This window comes from Peromyscus leucopus, chromosome 23, assembly GCF_004664715.2.
Source record: "Peromyscus leucopus breed LL Stock chromosome 23, UCI_PerLeu_2.1, whole genome shotgun sequence".
Taxonomy (NCBI): Eukaryota; Metazoa; Chordata; class Mammalia; order Rodentia; family Cricetidae; genus Peromyscus; species Peromyscus leucopus.
In genome coordinates this window covers 9883765-9902232 of record NC_051082.1, presented here as the reverse complement: position 1 = coordinate 9902232, position 18468 = coordinate 9883765, and the positions used below count along the sequence as shown (strand labels likewise).

The following is an 18468-nucleotide window of genomic DNA, read 5'->3' as shown; positions in this document are numbered from 1 at the left end:
AACAATGCTGTAAAGTCTGTCTTTCTTTTCTGAGTGCTGGCTGGGACTTAGACCCAAGGCTGCCTGTATAAAAGAGTTAGGAAAGTGTTCTATCACAAAGCCATTTGCCTGACACAAGGATGCTTCTCAAAGGCCCCCGACAATGAAAGACGAGGGCCCAAGGTTTGAGAAGGCCGGGAAGCATGCAGGAGGCAGTGCAGTGGCTGCTAGGAAAAGCCTTGGGAATAAGAGTTTGGCTAAAAACCAGTGTGGTAATCCCAGAGCACAAAAACATTATTTATTTACTTATATATAGATATACTATATATACTTGAAACGCACCCCCAATAATGTATGGCAGCTGGTTTTCTTTTCTTTTTGTTTGTTTGTTTTTTGGAGACAGGGTTTCTCTGTATAGCTTTGCACCTTTCCTGGAACTCACTTGGTAGTTCAGGCTGGCCTCAAACTCACAGAGATCCACCTGCCTCTGCCTCCCGAGTGCTAGGATTAAAGGTGTGCGCCACCACCGCCCGGCTGACAGCTGGTTTTCTTTTGATGAAAAGATTTCTTTAACTAATGATTTCTTTAACTAATCAGTAAAAGAATGTTTTAAGTGAAAATTCAGATCATAGAAAAGATCAGGAAAAAGAAGAATAGGCTCAAGTTAAACCTGCCAAAATGTATACCACACATACCTGCTAAAGGTACACCCCCATTTCCAATAGTCAAGAGTCAAAAACAACATACATTATTCAGCTACCGCAAACGACATCTGCCCTAAGACAGGAGGAAGAGCAGCATGTGCTCAGAGAGGAGGCCTAGTGAGCCAACGACTCCTTTACAAACCCCTCCACAGCAAGTCAACTGTGAGTGTGACTGGGCTGAACCTCCTCGAAGAGGCGGCTGCCTACTGAGTCAGCACTTGCTAAGAGCACTGGGTCAGGGAGACCGGAACAGGGCCGACATTACTCTATCAGAGATGATGGAAAGGGTCTGCTTCCCTTTTCCAAGTCAATCCACTAACACCCCAGTAAAAGCCCTGAACTGAGAAATGATGGTCATCTTTTGAACATACCATTTCCAGTGACATTTCTAGACGGCTAATGAAAGCCACATGATAAACCTATGCTTTAGAAACTCTAGACACTGAGTGAAAATGCAAGGCCTGTTCTAATCATCAGTGAACTCGGAGATGAAGTTTGTCTCCTCTTAAAATCCATGGCAATAAGACCCTGAACTGTCTGTCACACAGTGATTGGTAGGTAAGTCAAGGGACGAAAGGCAAACCTCTAGGGGCCATCAAAACACTCCACAACTACAGTAACGTCAGCTTTCAGCACCTCTAATGGTAACAAAAATCACCAACAGAAAGGATCTGAGAGGTCGCCTTATCACAGTTCTACTGATTTCACCCACCCTGTTTTCAAACACTGAATCCTGACAACAGAATTATCTTCTGCAGACCAGACAAAGCTATTTCCTTCCTTACTGGCAAATAAAGATTGAGATGCAGTGGTCTGTGAGGCCCATGGCTGGCCAGCAGCGTGGGCCAAGTTCTCTGTGGCTGCTGCTCGCCTGTCCACACCCACCTGGAACAGGAACAGCTGACTCTTTGGGTTGGGTCCACAAAATCCCAAGCAGCAGGACTGTGAGCAGGCTCTTCTTCCCGAGTGGGAGTTGACACCTGGCTCCTCCTGGAAAGGGTAAAAATGTGACTAAGTACAAACATGATAACTCATTCCTCTATAGAGAAAAAGTCTTTTTTTTTCCTCTTAAGGTGTGAATACATTTTACACAGTAACAGATCCTGCTGATAAATTAATCCAGAGCTACTAAAGAGGTAAATGACCTATCTGCTATACATACAGAAGCAGGGTTCAAAATGCCCCTCCTTGTAAGATCACCTGGCATTAGCATGGATTTAGTATTTACAGCAATGATCAACACCCAGGATCATTCACTGTCATTTTCTTTTTGAAAGTCCCTTCTGCCTGGCAGGAGCAAGGCCTGGCTTCAGTAGCGGACACTTACACCGCACCCTCCATCTCCCCATACACGATACAGACAAAGTCATCTAAAACTGTGAAAGAATTTTTAAATTACTGTTTGACAACATCTACCTATTATACATACTCTGATATGTTGTTAAATCACTCTCGAAACTCCTGCACTATTAAATAGCATCCAAAGACAATATTCTAGAACTTGTAATGTGAAGTAAAAAGCGGAAATCAACACTATCTCCCACACCCACATGTCCTTAGTAATGAACCAATGGAAGCAGACCACGGGCAGTGCTTGGGGACTTGTTTCCCAGTGGCTCTACTGCAGACTCACTCCGAGACACAGCCTTTCCTACCTCCCTGCGTGTCTTGGTTCCCTACTCTGTGCTAGGAAGAGGTCTAAGGCTAGTTGTGAGTAAAAATGGAAGGTAGTGAGAAAGAAAGCTGACTGGAAAAGGCATGAAGATAGAAGTAAACATATTTGCACCAATTATTATGAAGGAAAGATCATTTCTAAGTGTTGGAGATAGTCTTCAAGTCCTAGACTATGACCTTCTATACAATTATTTTAGAGTTTATCTAGCACACCTTCAATGGCCTATTCCAGAATCAAATTGTCCAAAAGTAAACATTTAGCATCAAATGTTTGGTCCAAAAGTCAGGTATTACCCTGCACACAGAACTTTGAACTACATTCTCTTCAGAAGCATTTAAGTCACTTCTAGGTGAGTAGTTATTAGTTATCAACAAGAGCATCCATACGACAAGCCAGATAGGTGGTTCACTGCTTAACACTGCTTGCTCTGTCCCAGGGCACCTGAGTTTGGTTCCCAGGACCCATGTCTGGTAGCTCAAAACTGCTTATGACTCCATGTCCTGGGATCCAACACCTCTCTGGCCTCAGAGAGGGACTGCTTCTGGTTTTTTGTTTGTTTTTTGAGACTAGATTTCCCTGTGTAGCCCTGGCTGCCCTGGAACTTGTTCTGTAGACCAGGCTGGTCTGGAACTCAGAGATCCGCCTGCCTCTGCCTCCTGAGTGCTGGGATTATAGGCGTGAGCCCAGGTGGCACTGCTTCTTATGAACAGTAACAATAGAGGCTAGAGAGATGGTTGGCAAAGGGGTTGTGAACACTGGCTGCTCTTGGAGAAGACTCTGGGTTTTTGGTTCTCAGCAGTGATAGGGCAGTCACAACCATCCACAACTCCAGTTCCAGGAGATCCCACATCCTCTTTGGACCTCTGTGGGTATCAGGCATGCAAGTGGTGCACTGACAGGCATGCAGACAAAACACACATACACATAAAAGAGAGGTAAAAGTAATCTACATGTATGTGTATCTATAGACACACACACACATGTAACCTGTTAAATAGAGCAGGCAGGAGCAGAACAGCTGGCAGAGGGAACACAGTGCCCTCAAAGCAACCCCAGGTGTGCAGCATGACCCAGGTGTGCAGGGGCCGTGAAAACAAGGCCAACACATGACAACCACTGTCCAAGAAGTTCGTTTCCCTTTGTACCTGGGAACCATTCATATGCAGCACATCAAGAAGCCAGACCCTGACGGCCATTCTGACCATCAGGGTAAATCTGAGCTGTCCCTGCCAGCAAATGCCACATCAACACCATGCCAATCTTCAGATGTTCTAGAACCTGAGAATTTTCCACAATAATCATATCAGATAACGAGGTGTTTTGTTTCTCTTTGTTTTAGATCACATTCCACTGAGTTTCATCATAAAAATGACAATTTGGAGAGCTTCGGGTTTGGTCACACAGCTGTACATGTGCCTGACTTGGTCTCATCACCCTGCAGTCAAGTAGATATGACTAACGGTGACGCACACATACTTAGACTGGGCTCTGTTGAGGATGCATTCCTTCCAGACTCGATGGACCATATGATTGTGGAGTTTAGGAGGGATCTTCCTCGATCTCTTTGGACTGTGCATAGTTATCATCCCCCCGTCTTGGGAGCCAAGGTGACTGGTAGCACTTTGCACGCCTCCACTCTCACCTGGAAAACAAGCACAATTACAACATCAGGACTGCCACATGTGCACGTGGTACACAGACTGCTGCATATTTTAACTGCCAAACTCCTATCTGTGAGGCTTTGTCTTCTACCCCCTGGCAATAACACCATCTATGGGAATGAGGAAATCTGGCCCCCACCACACACACACCACTAACAACCAATACCAACTTGCCCAAGTCTGTATGATTTTCTGTGTTCTTTCTAAAGCAGCAGACCTGATAAACATATGCATGGCACCTGGGAAGACATGCAGCAACATCTTATCCCATATGTTTTAGATGCAACTTAACTTGTAAGGAAGGGGTCATAATTGTGGTATTAAAAATGCAAGCACACATTACTGAGTAGAGCTCAGAAACTGAAGGCAATCAGTACAGTTCGGGGCAGACAGCAGCACAGGCAGCCCCGTGTTCATCCAGCTAAGCAGCTGTGTAATAAAAGCACACAGTACCCAAGCAAGAGGAAGAATTTACTAGCACACAGCTTCTTGTGTGGAACCGCTTGCCTTACTCCTAACACCAGTTAGCCAAGCTTAGTGCTAAAATCCTGAAGGGGGCATCTCCACAGGCTATTGGGGGCGGGGTGGGGGTGGGGGACTCATGGCTTCTCTCAAATGTGCCTAATTAGGCCCTCAAGCCCGTGGATGGATGGCCCATCCTTCTGGCCACACCCACTACAATGGCACTGGTTGCTGAAGCTCTTGACTTTCTCTTGTTTGATTTAACAAATGTACTGTGGGCTCTGTCCTCAACACACAAAAGTACAAAACACCTTGACCAAAAAAAGTCAATGTACAGATTCTGGAAAAGCTGCACTGCTCTCTTGAAAATATCTGGAGTTTCCTTTCTAATATAAATACTCTCCAAGACGACTGCATCATGGATTTTGCTTTGTGGGATGTTTAGGCCTGTCCCTATTAAAAACAACAAAACAAACCCGGCAACACCCACACTTCCAACAGCTGAAGCCTTCTCTCCCCCAAAGCACTAACACTGCAGATGAACACAGTGCAGGAGTCAGGAAACCCTGAACTTCACTACTTTCTTCTTCTTCTTCTTCTTTTTTCTTTCTCATTTTCAGACGTGGTTCACTGTGCAAAATAATTCATTTTCCCACTGGTTCTCAGGTGTCTGTCCAAAGAACTAGATAGGGGAATCATCAAGGCAGATAAGAAGCCTCCCTCAAACATCCATGGTAATACTGTGAGTAGCAGGGGAGCACTCTCCATGGATCTGAAAGTTGCTGTCTCTGCTTTTCAAGGCCTCCAAAAGAAGAAAGAGCCAGCTGTCCGGAAGGACAGGGCGATCTCAGCAGCACTAGCCAGCCCGACAGCCCGGCTGGCCTAACAGAAGTGCTTTTGACAGTCAGGAGCAAGGCAACCTTCTCTCTACGGGAGTGGCCAACAGACAATGCCAAACCCTAGCTCAGCGCTGTATCCTGGGACATCTGGACTAGGTCATTTGACTACAAAGACACCAGAACACTTCGTGCGGGTTATTTTAGAGAATGAGGAACAGGGGGAGAGCACTTCCCCAAGGACCAGTGCAGTGATACATAGAGCTATGGAGAAGACATGCAATGATCCAGAGTTACAGAGGCCACAACAAAACTCATCATGGACAGAGCCTCTTGCTTTTGAACTGTGGACTTCAGAGTTGTGAAGTAACTTCATTTTGAAGTTAACACAAATTTCACTAAGTATCTGGAAACAAGCGGATAAACAATCAGATAAACTAAAACGATGAAAATTTAAAGTAGTCCAATTGTTAAGAAAACAAATTTTTAAGTAAAATTTGAACTACTCAAAATACTGACAGATAGGGTCTTTATATCAAGAAAGCTTGACTATGAGGATCACTACAAAATATAAAGAAGTATTTCCTTTTTCCATTTAGTTATAATAAAAATTGGTCAATGGCTAACCTCTTCAAGAAGGGTCACACAAATGCTCTGCTCTATGATCCTGTGTGCAGCCTCACCCAAGGCTGGGGAGGGATGTGCTGACCCATGAGTGCTGCACATGAAATGGTTGCATTAATCTATGTACATCTTCCTGTATACTGTAAGCCATCTCTGAATTACACATAACACAAGTGCTGGCGATCACCAATTAAAACAAGCTGGTTCTAGCCAAGAGTATTAGTACAGGAAGTCTCTTACTCAACAGTGGGCAAACTGGTCTCAACTCAAGCAATCTCTCTGTTTCCATGAATGAGGGAATGAACCGCCAAGTGTCTGCATTAGAAGGCAGACCACTACAGGACCCAGCACCTTCTCAGAGCCCCTCAGGCTAGCCCAACTTTGTCATGGTAGAGAGAGAATCACTGCATACTTGTCCTTGGGTAGCCGCTGTCAGCTGGGTCAAGGTTCTAATCATTCCTGGCCCAGTCAGTCCTTGTTTTGGTTAGTTAACTCTGACTGTCAGCTGGCCTGGACTAGGAAACACCTGCGGGTGGCGTGGGGGATCTGTAAGGACTGTCTCTCCAGGTCACAGAGGGGTGGGATCACTGGGGGTGGTAACAGGTAGCAGGTGGGACCTGGCTGCAGGCAGGACCTGGCGGGGGAAATGGAGCACTGAGGGTGTGTCCTTGGACTACAATCTGGCCCTGGCCACTTGTTCTATGTGCTTCTCACTTCTTCTCCAACAAAGGCTCACCATAATGCTCGCTCGGTCCGAATGAATGCAGCCCAGCGTGGAGAACTGACCCTGTACAAGTGGAACCAGACAAACCCTTCCTCCCGAAGTGCTTCTCTCAGGTGTTAGGTCACGACACAAACAAAGCTAACACGGTATTTGCTGTTTGTTTGAAACAAACAGAAACAAATCAACCCACATAGAGTTTCCTGTCCTAGGGTAGAAACGTGGATATAAGCGTGCTGAGGAAGTGTGTGTGCAGAACCAAGAAGGCGGCCAACACTGTCCTTAGAGCAGAGACTCAGATGGCACAGGTCCAACTCTGAGACCACACATTCAGTTCTTCTCCGGTCTCCACCATGTTCAGCAGGAAGTCTGCCACGCTGCTGAAGCTCTAGGAATTCTTCCCAGGAGCATGCTCAGTTGCACTTACCTATAACCACCTGCTCTGGAGAAGTGGGAGGCGTCAGAGGCATCCCACAGTTACTGGGGTCTTTCACACTACCAAGCCCCTGCTGTGCCACTGGGACCTGGCCTCCGACACTGGCAGCACTCTGAGGAACCGGGATGTCATTCTGAGAGATCAACACAAAAGCTGACGGGTAGACCATCCGGACACCACCTGTGAGGAAGGACAGCAAGGAGCAGGCCTGAGAGAGTGTCCACACACTCAAGTCCACTGTCACAGTGAGCAGGTCAACAGAAGAAGAAAGTATAGCAGGAGCACACCTGCCTGAGCTGTGTCCCAGAGTTACCATGACAGCACAGGGTACAGATGCGACAATCTGAAGTGTCTATCTGAGTGGTCACCTCTTTAAATTAACCAAGGAGCTAGAATAAAGTTCTTCACGTAAAGGCTTTCTTACCAATAATGACTTCAACTGCTACAGGGAAGTCATCATCATATCCCAGCTCAGTTTCCTCTCGGGATTCCTCCTTCTTCCTCAGCACCATTGGGTAGAAGTACTGCCATTCCTCAATCAGCTTACGGGTGGCTGGGTCTGACATCTTGTATGCATGCCCTGTTAGCGTGCCATTTAAGCCATAAGGACTCACCAGTACTAAGAAAAGGAGAAGTAATTATTACATATTATCCTATATATTTGGTCATTTTAGGTTAAAACAGAGCACTACTTCATGTCCTTTGTTTTATATCCTACAGTCTTTCACAGTGTGGTTTTTAAGTTTATTTTAGAATTATTTATGTGCATTTTAATTACATCCATTTTTGGAGGAAATCAAGTAGGGATAGCATTACACTTTCAATTCTATCAATATATATGATATCAACCATCTGCACACTAAAATCCATGCCTGTCTACGCAATAATGGCTATTCAACATGAACACCACATTTGGCATGGATACCCAGGCTGTCTGGCACTTGAACACTGATGTAGATCCTGAGACCCATTACGTATGTCATAATCAAAGAATAATAGAGGATGTGTGGAATATATGATACTATAACAACAATAAAGCTCCTGATAGAGGGTCTTAATGCACAGAGCCTGAAGCGTACAGCTTACTTGTGAGTTCAGTGTGACTGTTCAAGGGGTCTGTGATAAACATTGTCACGTTCAACTCCAGTATGGAGCTGACAAAAGTTCTGTTTTGGTGGAGTCAGAAACAAATGGCAGTCACCATGGTATTTACACTGTGACCCTGTGAACAGGTCTCCCAAATAATCCTTTCCAGGGGACTCAGAAAATTCAAGTAGTGGGAAGCATCCCCCCGACCTTGGCTTTGCATATACACTGCATGTACACATGCAGCCTTGTGTGTATACCCATGTGTGCCCATGAGTGGGGAAGTACCCCTTTCCCCCATGGCTTTTCGTAGGCATTGCATGTATGTGTGCAGCCTTGTGTGTACACCTGTGTGTGCCCATGAGCCTGGAGACCAGAGACAATGTCAGAAGTCTTCCTCTGCACAGTTCTGTCTTCTAAGTTAATTCATATGTCCAAATATGGAGGTGAGAGGACAAAGGAGCTGTTCTCTCCTCTACTGCTTGGGTCCCAGGGATCAGACTCACCCGCTAAGCCCCCTTACTGCAACTCCATCACTCCTTTGAGAGACAAGGTCTCCCCCTGATCTGGCTAGACTGGCTGTTGGCCAGCAAGCTCCAGGAACCTGCCGTTCTCAGCACCCCAGAGCTGGGGATGTAGTCTGTCACAGCCAGCTCTTCTGTGATGCTGGGACTCAAACTCCGGCCCTGATGGCTGTGCAGCAAGCACTTTACTAACTGAGCCACCCCCTCCCCGCCCATACCTTTTGGCTTTTTGAGACAAATCTCACATAGTCAAAGTCAGACTTCTTTCAATACGTAGCTGAGCTTGATCTGGAATTCCTCACCCTCCTACCTCCATCCACCTCCCAAAGCTGGGATTACTGGCATGTGCCACACCTGGCTTGGGGTGTCATTTTTTGGGGGGGTCATCTTTTCAAACTTTAAAGAATTTTTCTCTTGGTGTTTATTCATTGCCCATATTGCTGAATTTCATAAAGACAATTTCTAAGTGTACCATAGTCACCCAGCTATTTTTTAAAGCAGTTAAATGATAGAATGATGGGGCACATGAGGGAAGAGAGACAGCTCACTTAAAATGCCTGAACTCTAGGGACCTATATTCCTAATACTACCTCTCCTAACTTCCAAGGTTAGAAAATGACTTATCTTCTGTTGTGACCTTGATATCATCATACATTCTTTTATTCTGAGTGATAATATTGAAGATGAGGTGAGGTGGTCATCCAAATTTTCAAATAAACATGGTATTTAAATAAATCTGGCGATTTGCAACAGCACATACTGCATAATGTTTCATGTGTTTTGAGAATTGGGTTGTTTTAAATTTTATAGTTTTTTTTTTTTTTTCCACCTCTTGGTTTTTCGAGACAGAGTTTCTCTGTGTAGTTTTGGTGCCTGTCCTGGATCTCTCTCTGTAGACCAGGCTGGCCTCAAAGTCACAGAGATCCGCCTGGCTCTGCATCCCCAGTGCTGGGATTAAAGACCACCCAGCTGTCTCAAGTTTATGGTTTAATGAGATGTAAATGATGATGAAGAATGGTGGCAGGGATGTCTCTTGGTAAGACTTAGAACCAGGTTAAAAAATTCAAGGCTTCTCCCCACTTAAGGTGAACTTACATTCCCCACTTAAGGTGGACTGATCTTTATTATTTCTTTAATAAATCAGAACGTATGGGGAGGGGCTAATTATATTCTGCATGTCATACCTTTTCAGCCAGACATCTCTAGAAATGATAAATTAGAATGATCCCTTTCATAGTTTTTAACAGTTAAAAACTAGATTAGGACACAGATTTAGAATGCTTAGTGAAATCAAAAAGAGTTATTTGGGGACAGCAAGATGGTGAAGATAATCAATGATGAAGATACCAATGTATAAAGTCAAGTTATAGCTGGACACTTATCCACAGTGTGTAATTAAAAGAAAATAATACCGACACTAACATCACTGAAGAAACTGTAAACTAGTGTGGACTCTGGAAAGTCACTGCTGTCACTGGCAAGCAGCCACCTGTCAGTTATCTCACTGCAGAACAGCAGACAATGACAGCCCTTTGGCTTGTGCGTCCAGTGGCCCAGGGACCATGGCCTTCAATGCTTGTCAATCTTACTTTGTTCTGAAGAGACTTACACAGCTTTACATGTCATATGTCATACATGTGTTCACCTGAGAAATGGGGGTGGGTCTTTTCTGTCATTAACTGATCATGCTTGCCTTTAAATCACCCATTCAAGCCCCTCCTACTACACCAAGCCCTCCTGACAACACTCCCACCCCACCCCACCCCACCCCACCCCACCCCACCGGGCAAGGCAAGCCTCTGACTGACCTTGAAACGGCGCGGGTGAAGACTGCGCCATGTGTAAGTGCTCCTCACTGATCAGATAGATTGGCTGGTGCTGAGCAATCTCCACACTCGTGCACACGTTACTTTCTCCGTGAAGAAAGAATGTGAAAGCACAGGACAAATGCTCGCTGAAAGACAAAGAACCAGAGACTCGTTTTCTGTTTGGCAGGAAGCAGTGCCGGGCAGCACCTGGGCACGCGTGCATGGCATGATACAAACGGGTGTTAGTTCCTAACCCGCATAGGTGCTCTGTAGAATGTCCCTATTAGCACATGAAGCTCCCTTGTCAGCTAGAGACAAGAGAACCCACAGGCCTCCTGCACAGCAAACACTCAAAACCCTGTTAGGTCAATAAAGGAGGAAACGGAGTTTTTACAAATTACTTTGAAAAGTGGATTATGAACAAGATCAAAAAGCAATGGAGTTCAGATTGTATCCCATTTCAGAGAAAACAAAATGGTTTTGCTTATTTGGGGTACAATAAAACTGTCAAATTTACAGCTCACAAGATAACTAGAGGGTTAAAGTTCCCGGCTTAAAAGCAGTGATAGGCTGGAGGAGCCTGCCATCCGAGCACACGTGGGAGTCTGAGGCAGGAAGGTACACCCAGGTTCTGGGTTCGCCTGGACTACACGTGGAGACTCCTTCAGAAGAACAACAGAGCAGTAACGGAGGGAGCCGTGCTTATACCGTGACTTGGGGATGCAGTCGCCACAGGACACAAGGGTAAAACAGAATCTAGTTTTACAATTTACATTCCATTTCTTTGTGTACTTACTTATTGACATGAGGTCCTGCTATGTTGTTCAGACTAGCCTTGAACTTAAAATCCTCCTGCCTCAGCCTCATAAGTAGCTAGGACCACAGGTGTGTGCCACTATGTCTCACTTATAATTTATCTCAGGTCATAAAATTCTGTTGAAACAATCCACTTCTCCATTTCACACACAATAAGAAAAAACTGATTTTAAGAACAAAGTGTCTGGAGGGAAAAATTCCTACAGTGGCATATTCTTTGCAAGTTGTTAACTTTGGCCCTGAGCCAGCACCGGTTACACCCTCATTTCTCAAAGTGCTCCCGAGAACATTTACCTATGAACCAATATCATGCCACTAACGAAGTCACCTCTGGAAAGCAGCTTCTGTTCATCATGTCTTCAAAATATTACAGGGCATATTCAAAGCACTCCTCAAATTAAAAAAAAAAAAACAACCCTGAAATTTGTTTCTAGTATACAATGCTAATGACTTTACAGAAAACGAGCTAAGCCCATCATTACCACAGGGGAAGCACACATGTTCCTGGCTGATGATCTTGTTCTTGCAAAGCAGTGTTTTGTGCTTTACTAAGAATGTGAAGTTTTGTCAAAGGATGGATGCATTTGGTCTTGGAAGTAAATGTTCAACATAATACTGCAAAAATGTGGCTTATTTGGGGAGAATTAAAAAAAAAACTTAAAGGCTTATTGATAATCATACATCTAAATTTCAAGTTCACAAAAGACGAACATGTTTAAAGCCATACAGACATAAAACAACTGTAAATATAGGCTGTCCCTTACAAAAAATGGTAATTAGGAACGTGAACCATATCTAGCACACAACAGAGCCAAAACATAGTTTTACTGACTGTGGACTGGCTCTCTTTCAGCCAAGAGGCTGGCCTGACTCATCCTATGTACGCACCCACCATTCTCAGTGCACCATGGTTTATAAAAACTGTCGGGAGTCATGGGGGTGCAGTACAGCTCTGTTGCCAACTGTGCACGAAAATGAAGGTGACCAGTTATCAGCCACTAAGTGCAAAGCATGTGTGCAGACGTGCAGAGTTAACGGGCTGGTGGTCGTCACCCTAGGAGAGATGAGAAGAGAAACACAGGAACAAAAGCCATGCCAGACGAAAGCACACGGAAGCAAGGACAGTCCAAACTCCGATGCAGTCCTCCAGGGAGAGGGACATGAACAGAGCAGTTCAGAAGCGGAACGCACAGGCAAGCGAGTGGGAAAGCAACAAGGAGCAGATGTGGTGAGAGCAGAGCGGAGTTTGCAAACTGTACACGGAGGAACAGGAATGGTGTGAAGAGCCAAAAAGGAGACTTTTTAAAAAGGCAAAGCACTTGACTCAACAAAAGGATTAGTGTGTGCAAAACAGCAGAGAGGGGATGTATTTGTTTGTGAAACGTTAGCTGACGAACAAGAACTGTTAGGTGAATGTCAAACAGTATTCATGTGCATTCTCACATACCCTACCGAGAATGGAGAGGCATGAATTAAAAAAGAAAAAGAACTGAATCAATCACTTATTTTTACCATTGACTACTTTAAAAGCAAAATGTCTTTTTAGAAAAGAGAATTAAAATAAGGCAAGAAAAGTGTAAGAACAAAGTGGGGGCGGGGGAGATCCTGAGTGACAGTGGCTGAGCTCTGCTGGCAGCTCACTGCATCTCTGAGGACTGCTGTCATCTGCGGAGCAACGGTAAATGCAGGCGGCTGCCTCCAGAGGCTCCGTTCTGCCAGCGCTTAGACGCTCAGACAGACTCAGGCACACTCAGTGGAAACTGTTAGGAGGGAGAACCAGGTTTCAAATAGTGTGGACAGTGTACTTGCTTCTACCAAGTGAAAGCAGGGAAGTACATGCACACACAGTTTGCTTACGCCGCCATACAATTCCTGCGGGACAACACACTTAGAGCCTAGCTGTGAGGTGAGTGGAAGGCAATTCTATCTGTGGATGCTGGCCGTATGCCACACAGAAAGCAACTGAGGTAAGATCAGACAGGTCCTGCCTCTAGTTCCTGCTGTATATCACTGTCCATGACACTTCATTCTGTCCCTTTTGGCTCTGATGATTGCCAGTGACGTGGATGCCGTGTACAACATTCTGATTATTTGGTCACAGCACTGCTAAAATGGTGGGAAGGGCCGCACTGATAAAAGTCTGTGTCATTTCATCAGTTAATCCAAGTCATAATCCACTGGTATGCTATTGCCCACTCACCCTTGTCTCCAAAGACGCACAGGCACGGCAGTCTCTGTACTTCTCTCAGACACTCCAGTACAATCCAGGCAGTGTCCTCCGGAGAGGACAGGGTCAGACTGTCTGGGTTATGGGCATGCACAGAGGCACAGCTGTAATCAGGTGAAGTCAGTGCCGTTCCCATTAGCTAGCTCATGCAGACAAGGCCGTTCACTTGGATCCCTACCATCTGGTGCATTATGTATGTAACATGCTGTCAGATTTGTAAATCAACAGTGAAAACACAGGACTGTACCAATACACATGATGCACATGATGTATACGAAAGTATTTTAGGGTTGAACATTCTCTCATATTTGTTTCATGTGTGTTTGCCTACATGAGTTTATGCATACTATGTATGTGCATGGGTCTGAGGAGACCAGAAGAAAGTACCGATCCCTGGAGTTTGGAGTAGCAGGGTTGTAAGCCTCTGTGTAGGAGCTTGGAACCAAACCAAAGAGCAGCAAGATCAGCTTTAGGGCTGAAGAGCTGGCTCAGTGGTTCAGAGTACTGACTGCTCTTCCAGAGGACCCAGGTTCAATTCCCAGCACCCACATGGCAGCTCATAACCCAGTTCCAGGGGACCCAACACCCATGCCAAAACACTAATGCACATAAGGCAAACATAAATACATCTTTTAAAAAAGATTAACTTTGGAGCCATCTCTCTGCCCTTCGGTGGGTTGGTATTCCTAACAAGCTCCAAGAAGGTGAGAAGAGAGGAAGAAGGGAGCAGGAGAGAAAAGGAAACAAGGAAGGAGGGCAGCAGACCGGAACCGTAGTGGCGGAGGAGAGTTCTCATCTGTGTGACTCAGTTACCATTTTAGTTCTGTTTCTTTTTTTTGTTTGGTTGTTTTGTTTTTCCAGACAGGGTTTCTCTGCATAGTTTTGGTGCCTGTCCTGGAACTCACTCTGTAGACCAGATTAGCCTCAAACTCACAGAGATCCACCTGGCTCTGCCTCCCAAATGCTGGGATTAAAGGTGTGCGCCACCGCCCGGCTAGATCTGCTTCTTTAGAAACTTTTTCTAACCCCCTTTTCTCCTCCCTCCTCTACATACATGCACAAAATATAGTGTACACTCATAAAAAGGTATTGTGACCGTACACACAATAGTATGTACACCTACGTGTGCATGGTGAACAGAGGGGAGTGTTGTTTACCTCCATCACACACTGTTCTGCTCTCCCTCCAAAGCTGGAGCTCGTGTTTTTCAGCTAGGCTGGCAGCTAGAAAGCCCCACCTATCCATTCTCCTGTCTCCCCGACACACACACCTGACACACACTGGGGTTACAAGTGAGTATAAGACCACACCAGCTTATTCTTTTGCTGCTGGGACCCCACCTCAGGTCTTCAAGGTTGTGCAGTGAGCTCTCTGGACCACTGAGCCATCTCTTGGATCCCTGAGCTTTATTTTTTAAAAGTCTGATTCAAGAAAAACAATGACCACCAGGAAGAACTCATAACAAAGTCCTCATAAGGTTTGCTCTTTGTAGTTTCCACCTATTTTAAGAAAATATAAGTTGTGTCATGTTGGAAAAGTAAAAGCAAGAAATGGTGTAATAATTACCTGGAATTGTTCATCAAATGTCCTTCTAAAGGCCTTGATGCTGTTGAAACAATTCCTTGAGCTGTTTTCAATGGAGGAGCTAAACTTCATGTGCAGCCAGGCCCTGCCCCCCCCCAGCTTTGCTTTATTCAAGCTACAGTGTAGCGGCGTCCAAGCGGTTTGTTTCAAAGGACTCCTGGGTAAATGGGGCCGTGTGTCTGTAAAGCCCTCACCCCTCAATACACTGCAGTGTGTCCCTAGAGATCAGTGGTTTAAATAACACGTTCACCTGTCTCCGAGGGACCAGTGCACTGGTGTGTAAATACCAGGGAATGGTGTCAGGAAACCCATCCACTCAGGTGCTCACTAGCTCAGCAGGTCCCCTCCTCCCCAGCAGGAGGATGAAAAGGAAGCCTGGCACTCCACCACCCAGCCCCCTCTCCAGCTCCAGGACCACTGCACACTCCTGGGCTGTGCGCTCACTGCTGGTGCCACATGGCATCAGACCTGGGGTCAGCTCTGCTGCTCTTTTGGAGAAGAAACGTCTGTCCTTCTACTCCTCATCATTTTGGTCCAGTATTTCTGTGTGCCCCAGCCACAGGGCTTCTATTTTGAGATGTCCCATCCATTTGAGTGAGTTTTGAGCAGGTCACACTTGTCATGGGCTGTACTTAGATGGGCTTGATATGGGCAGAAACTACATAAATATTTAATTTGTTTGTGATACTTTTCTCTAAAATGTTTGCTTTTCTTCTAAAACTTTCTACCATCTAGGACACTAAGACAGCTAGAGTTCTAGAGTTAAATATATGCAAACTTTTGGAAAAAGATGCTTTACTAGAAAACACAGTTTGTAATAGCTGGCGATGACATTTATCCGCCCCTCCCACAACTGACTCCCCTCTTTACATATGTCCACTGCTGCACCAGCTGTTCTTTCAGGGAGTCCTCACATGGAACTAGAACACGTGACCGTCCAGTCAAAGCGCTAGTGCTGTGGACAACTCACTGTCGGGTGATGAGGACATGAAACACGGCTCTTTCCTACAGGGAGCTTACAGGATGGCAGTGTGCGAGACTGAGGCAGACCCTTGCGAACTTAGTGAGCCCTAGGAAGGAAGACGGCTTGAGGGTGGAAGCCCTGGATGAATGGACCCGCTAGGAGAGATGGGGTCTAAGGACCGGATGAAAACAAACCCCTTCCTTGCTGGAGGCGAGTCTGGGGTGCAGAGCGCCAGGAGTGGAGCCCGCTGCTGTGGTGTGCTGTACACATGCTCTTCTGCAACCACATGCCAGGGCTTTTTAGCCCAGGCTGGCTTTTGGACCTGCCATCTTCCTACTGGAGTTTCCAGAAAAGCTGGAATTACAAGCCTGTGCCACCGTACCCAGTTCTAGGTTTAGAGTTCAGATCTGAGTTTAACTCAGTGATAGACATATGATATTTTATAAATGATAAGAAAAACATCTGTCTAGCCCTTCCCTCGTGCCCGAGGACCAGGTCTTTGCTTGAGTTCTTGTCACTTACAGAAAAGGCTGCTCAGGAGCAGGGCGTTCGTTCGAGCTGACATTTGAGGCTAAGGCAGGAGGGTAAGAGTTGAAGGCAGACAGCTGGGGAGCAGCTCAGCAGGAAAGGAAGCTGCTGTCCTCTGACCTCCAGAAGTAGATGTAATGCTTACAAAGCGTGGGGGCAGGCATGGGGCGGGGCTGGTGCACTGAGGTCAGCTTGGACTTTGGGTGAGTCTCAGACTAGCCTGAGTTACTTACTTAGTGAGAAACTAAAACAAAACAGAACACACAAACAAAATACAAGCCAAGCTGCCTGAGCACAGTGCAGTGTAAGACAGCCAAGCCTGCCTTGAAAGAGGTTGTTTAGGATTTCCTATTAAAGTAAATTTGGTTTTTAACCAAAAAGGCACCTTTGAATATTGTTTACTTAAAAAGCACGAGGGACTGGCCTGCCTTACAGCTGAGGCATCTGGGAAAGAGATGCAGAATTGCAAAGGAGAAAAGTGCAGCCCTCACGATCGTTTCACTCTTGCAGTATGTTTCAAGGGTATTTTCACATCTTGCGCTGATTTTCAGAACGCAGCTATGCCATGGGCTTTCACAATGCACTATGAATATTAATAAACTCCCATTTTTTTAACGGTGTAAAGTGTTGCAGTAACAGAGTCACAATGTAGACTACTCGCAGGTGATTTTATCTAAATGCTTTCTGCGTAATCGACTGATCATTTGGGAATTTTCTGAGCTGCCATTAACTAAGCCTCTTGCCTCAGTCTATAGGCCCTCATTGGTACTTTATGGTCTCTCTGAGAAATGTGGCCCCCTTTGCTTCCGGTGTCTCTTGCTGGTCAGGCCTCGCCTTTATCGGAGGGCAGTGCCTGGGCACATTACTCCACACAAGTCTGAGATGGCCTTAGTAACTCTTACCTCTTCCTGTAATGAGGCAATGAAAACGTCACCATGCATATTTTATTTTTCTTAAATTGTAAAATTAATTGTGTCTGTGTGTGTGCCCGCAGTAACACCACAATGCACATGGAAGACAACAAGCATGAGGCAGCTCTCCCCCGCCCTCAGGGCCTGGGCTCAAACTCAGATCCTCAGGCTTGGCAGGAAGAGCCTCTGCTACTAAATCACCTCAGAGGCCCCAACTGCAAATGCTTTTGTTATGAGAGACGGTGCAGAACTTTAACTCTTAAATCACCATTGGAATTCAATAAAGAATCACTCCACTAAAAAGGTTACCAAGTACACTGTTCTAATACAGTGAGGTCTCATTGGACATTGTTAATTCACACACCCACACACCCCCCACAGACACACATGCACGCACGCACGCACATGTGCAAAATGAGCTTCCTTTCTACCATCCTATCTGTAGTGCTAAGCTGTTCCTAAGCAACGAAACCGTCCCTTTGGTGGCACATCAGTTCTCTGAGACTGCAGGGCTCCTGGACTGGCACCAGAGCAGCACACATCCGTGTCAAAGCAAGGGCAGTGTCATAGTGGCCTAAAGGACCAAGTTTTCTCCCTAGGGCCTCGCATAACATGGCTATAATTCAATTGTCTTTGGTCCAATGCTTGCAAGAGTTTGATGGGCAAAGCAATATAAGACTGGTTTCAAGACAGCAGAAAGGGTACAAGGTCCTCTCTCGTCAGTACCGTGTGCTTATCAACAGATGTCAGCACACAGAATCCAACAAGACTTACCAAAGTTCTGAATTCCAATTTCTCCAGAGGTTACCACTAGGTCAGATTACCTGTCCACAGTCTCTAAAAAGCTCATTTAATATTCAATGAGAGAACACACACACTGAAGTGACATTTGTCATAGGTACCCATAGTCATGCTTAGAGGC

At 45.6% G+C, this 18468-nt stretch overlaps 1 protein-coding gene across 5 annotated transcripts in view; it reads right to left on the bottom strand.

Moving 5' to 3' along the window:
- The window catches only part of Med13l (mediator complex subunit 13L), a 232919-nt gene that overhangs the window by 42135 nt on the left and 172316 nt on the right, over positions 1 to 18468 (bottom strand). For all 5 annotated transcript variants that reach the window (XM_028878799.2, XM_028878797.2, XM_028878798.2 and 2 more), the window contains 5 exons: positions 10517 to 10662; positions 7523 to 7717; positions 7090 to 7278; positions 3835 to 4000; positions 1569 to 1673 (listed from right to left, as the gene is read on the bottom strand). In XM_028878799.2, the coding sequence (XP_028734632.1) occupies positions 1569 to 1673; positions 3835 to 4000; positions 7090 to 7278; positions 7523 to 7717; positions 10517 to 10662 (801 nt within the window). The remainder of the gene's footprint in view (positions 1 to 1568; positions 1674 to 3834; positions 4001 to 7089; positions 7279 to 7522; positions 7718 to 10516; positions 10663 to 18468) is intronic.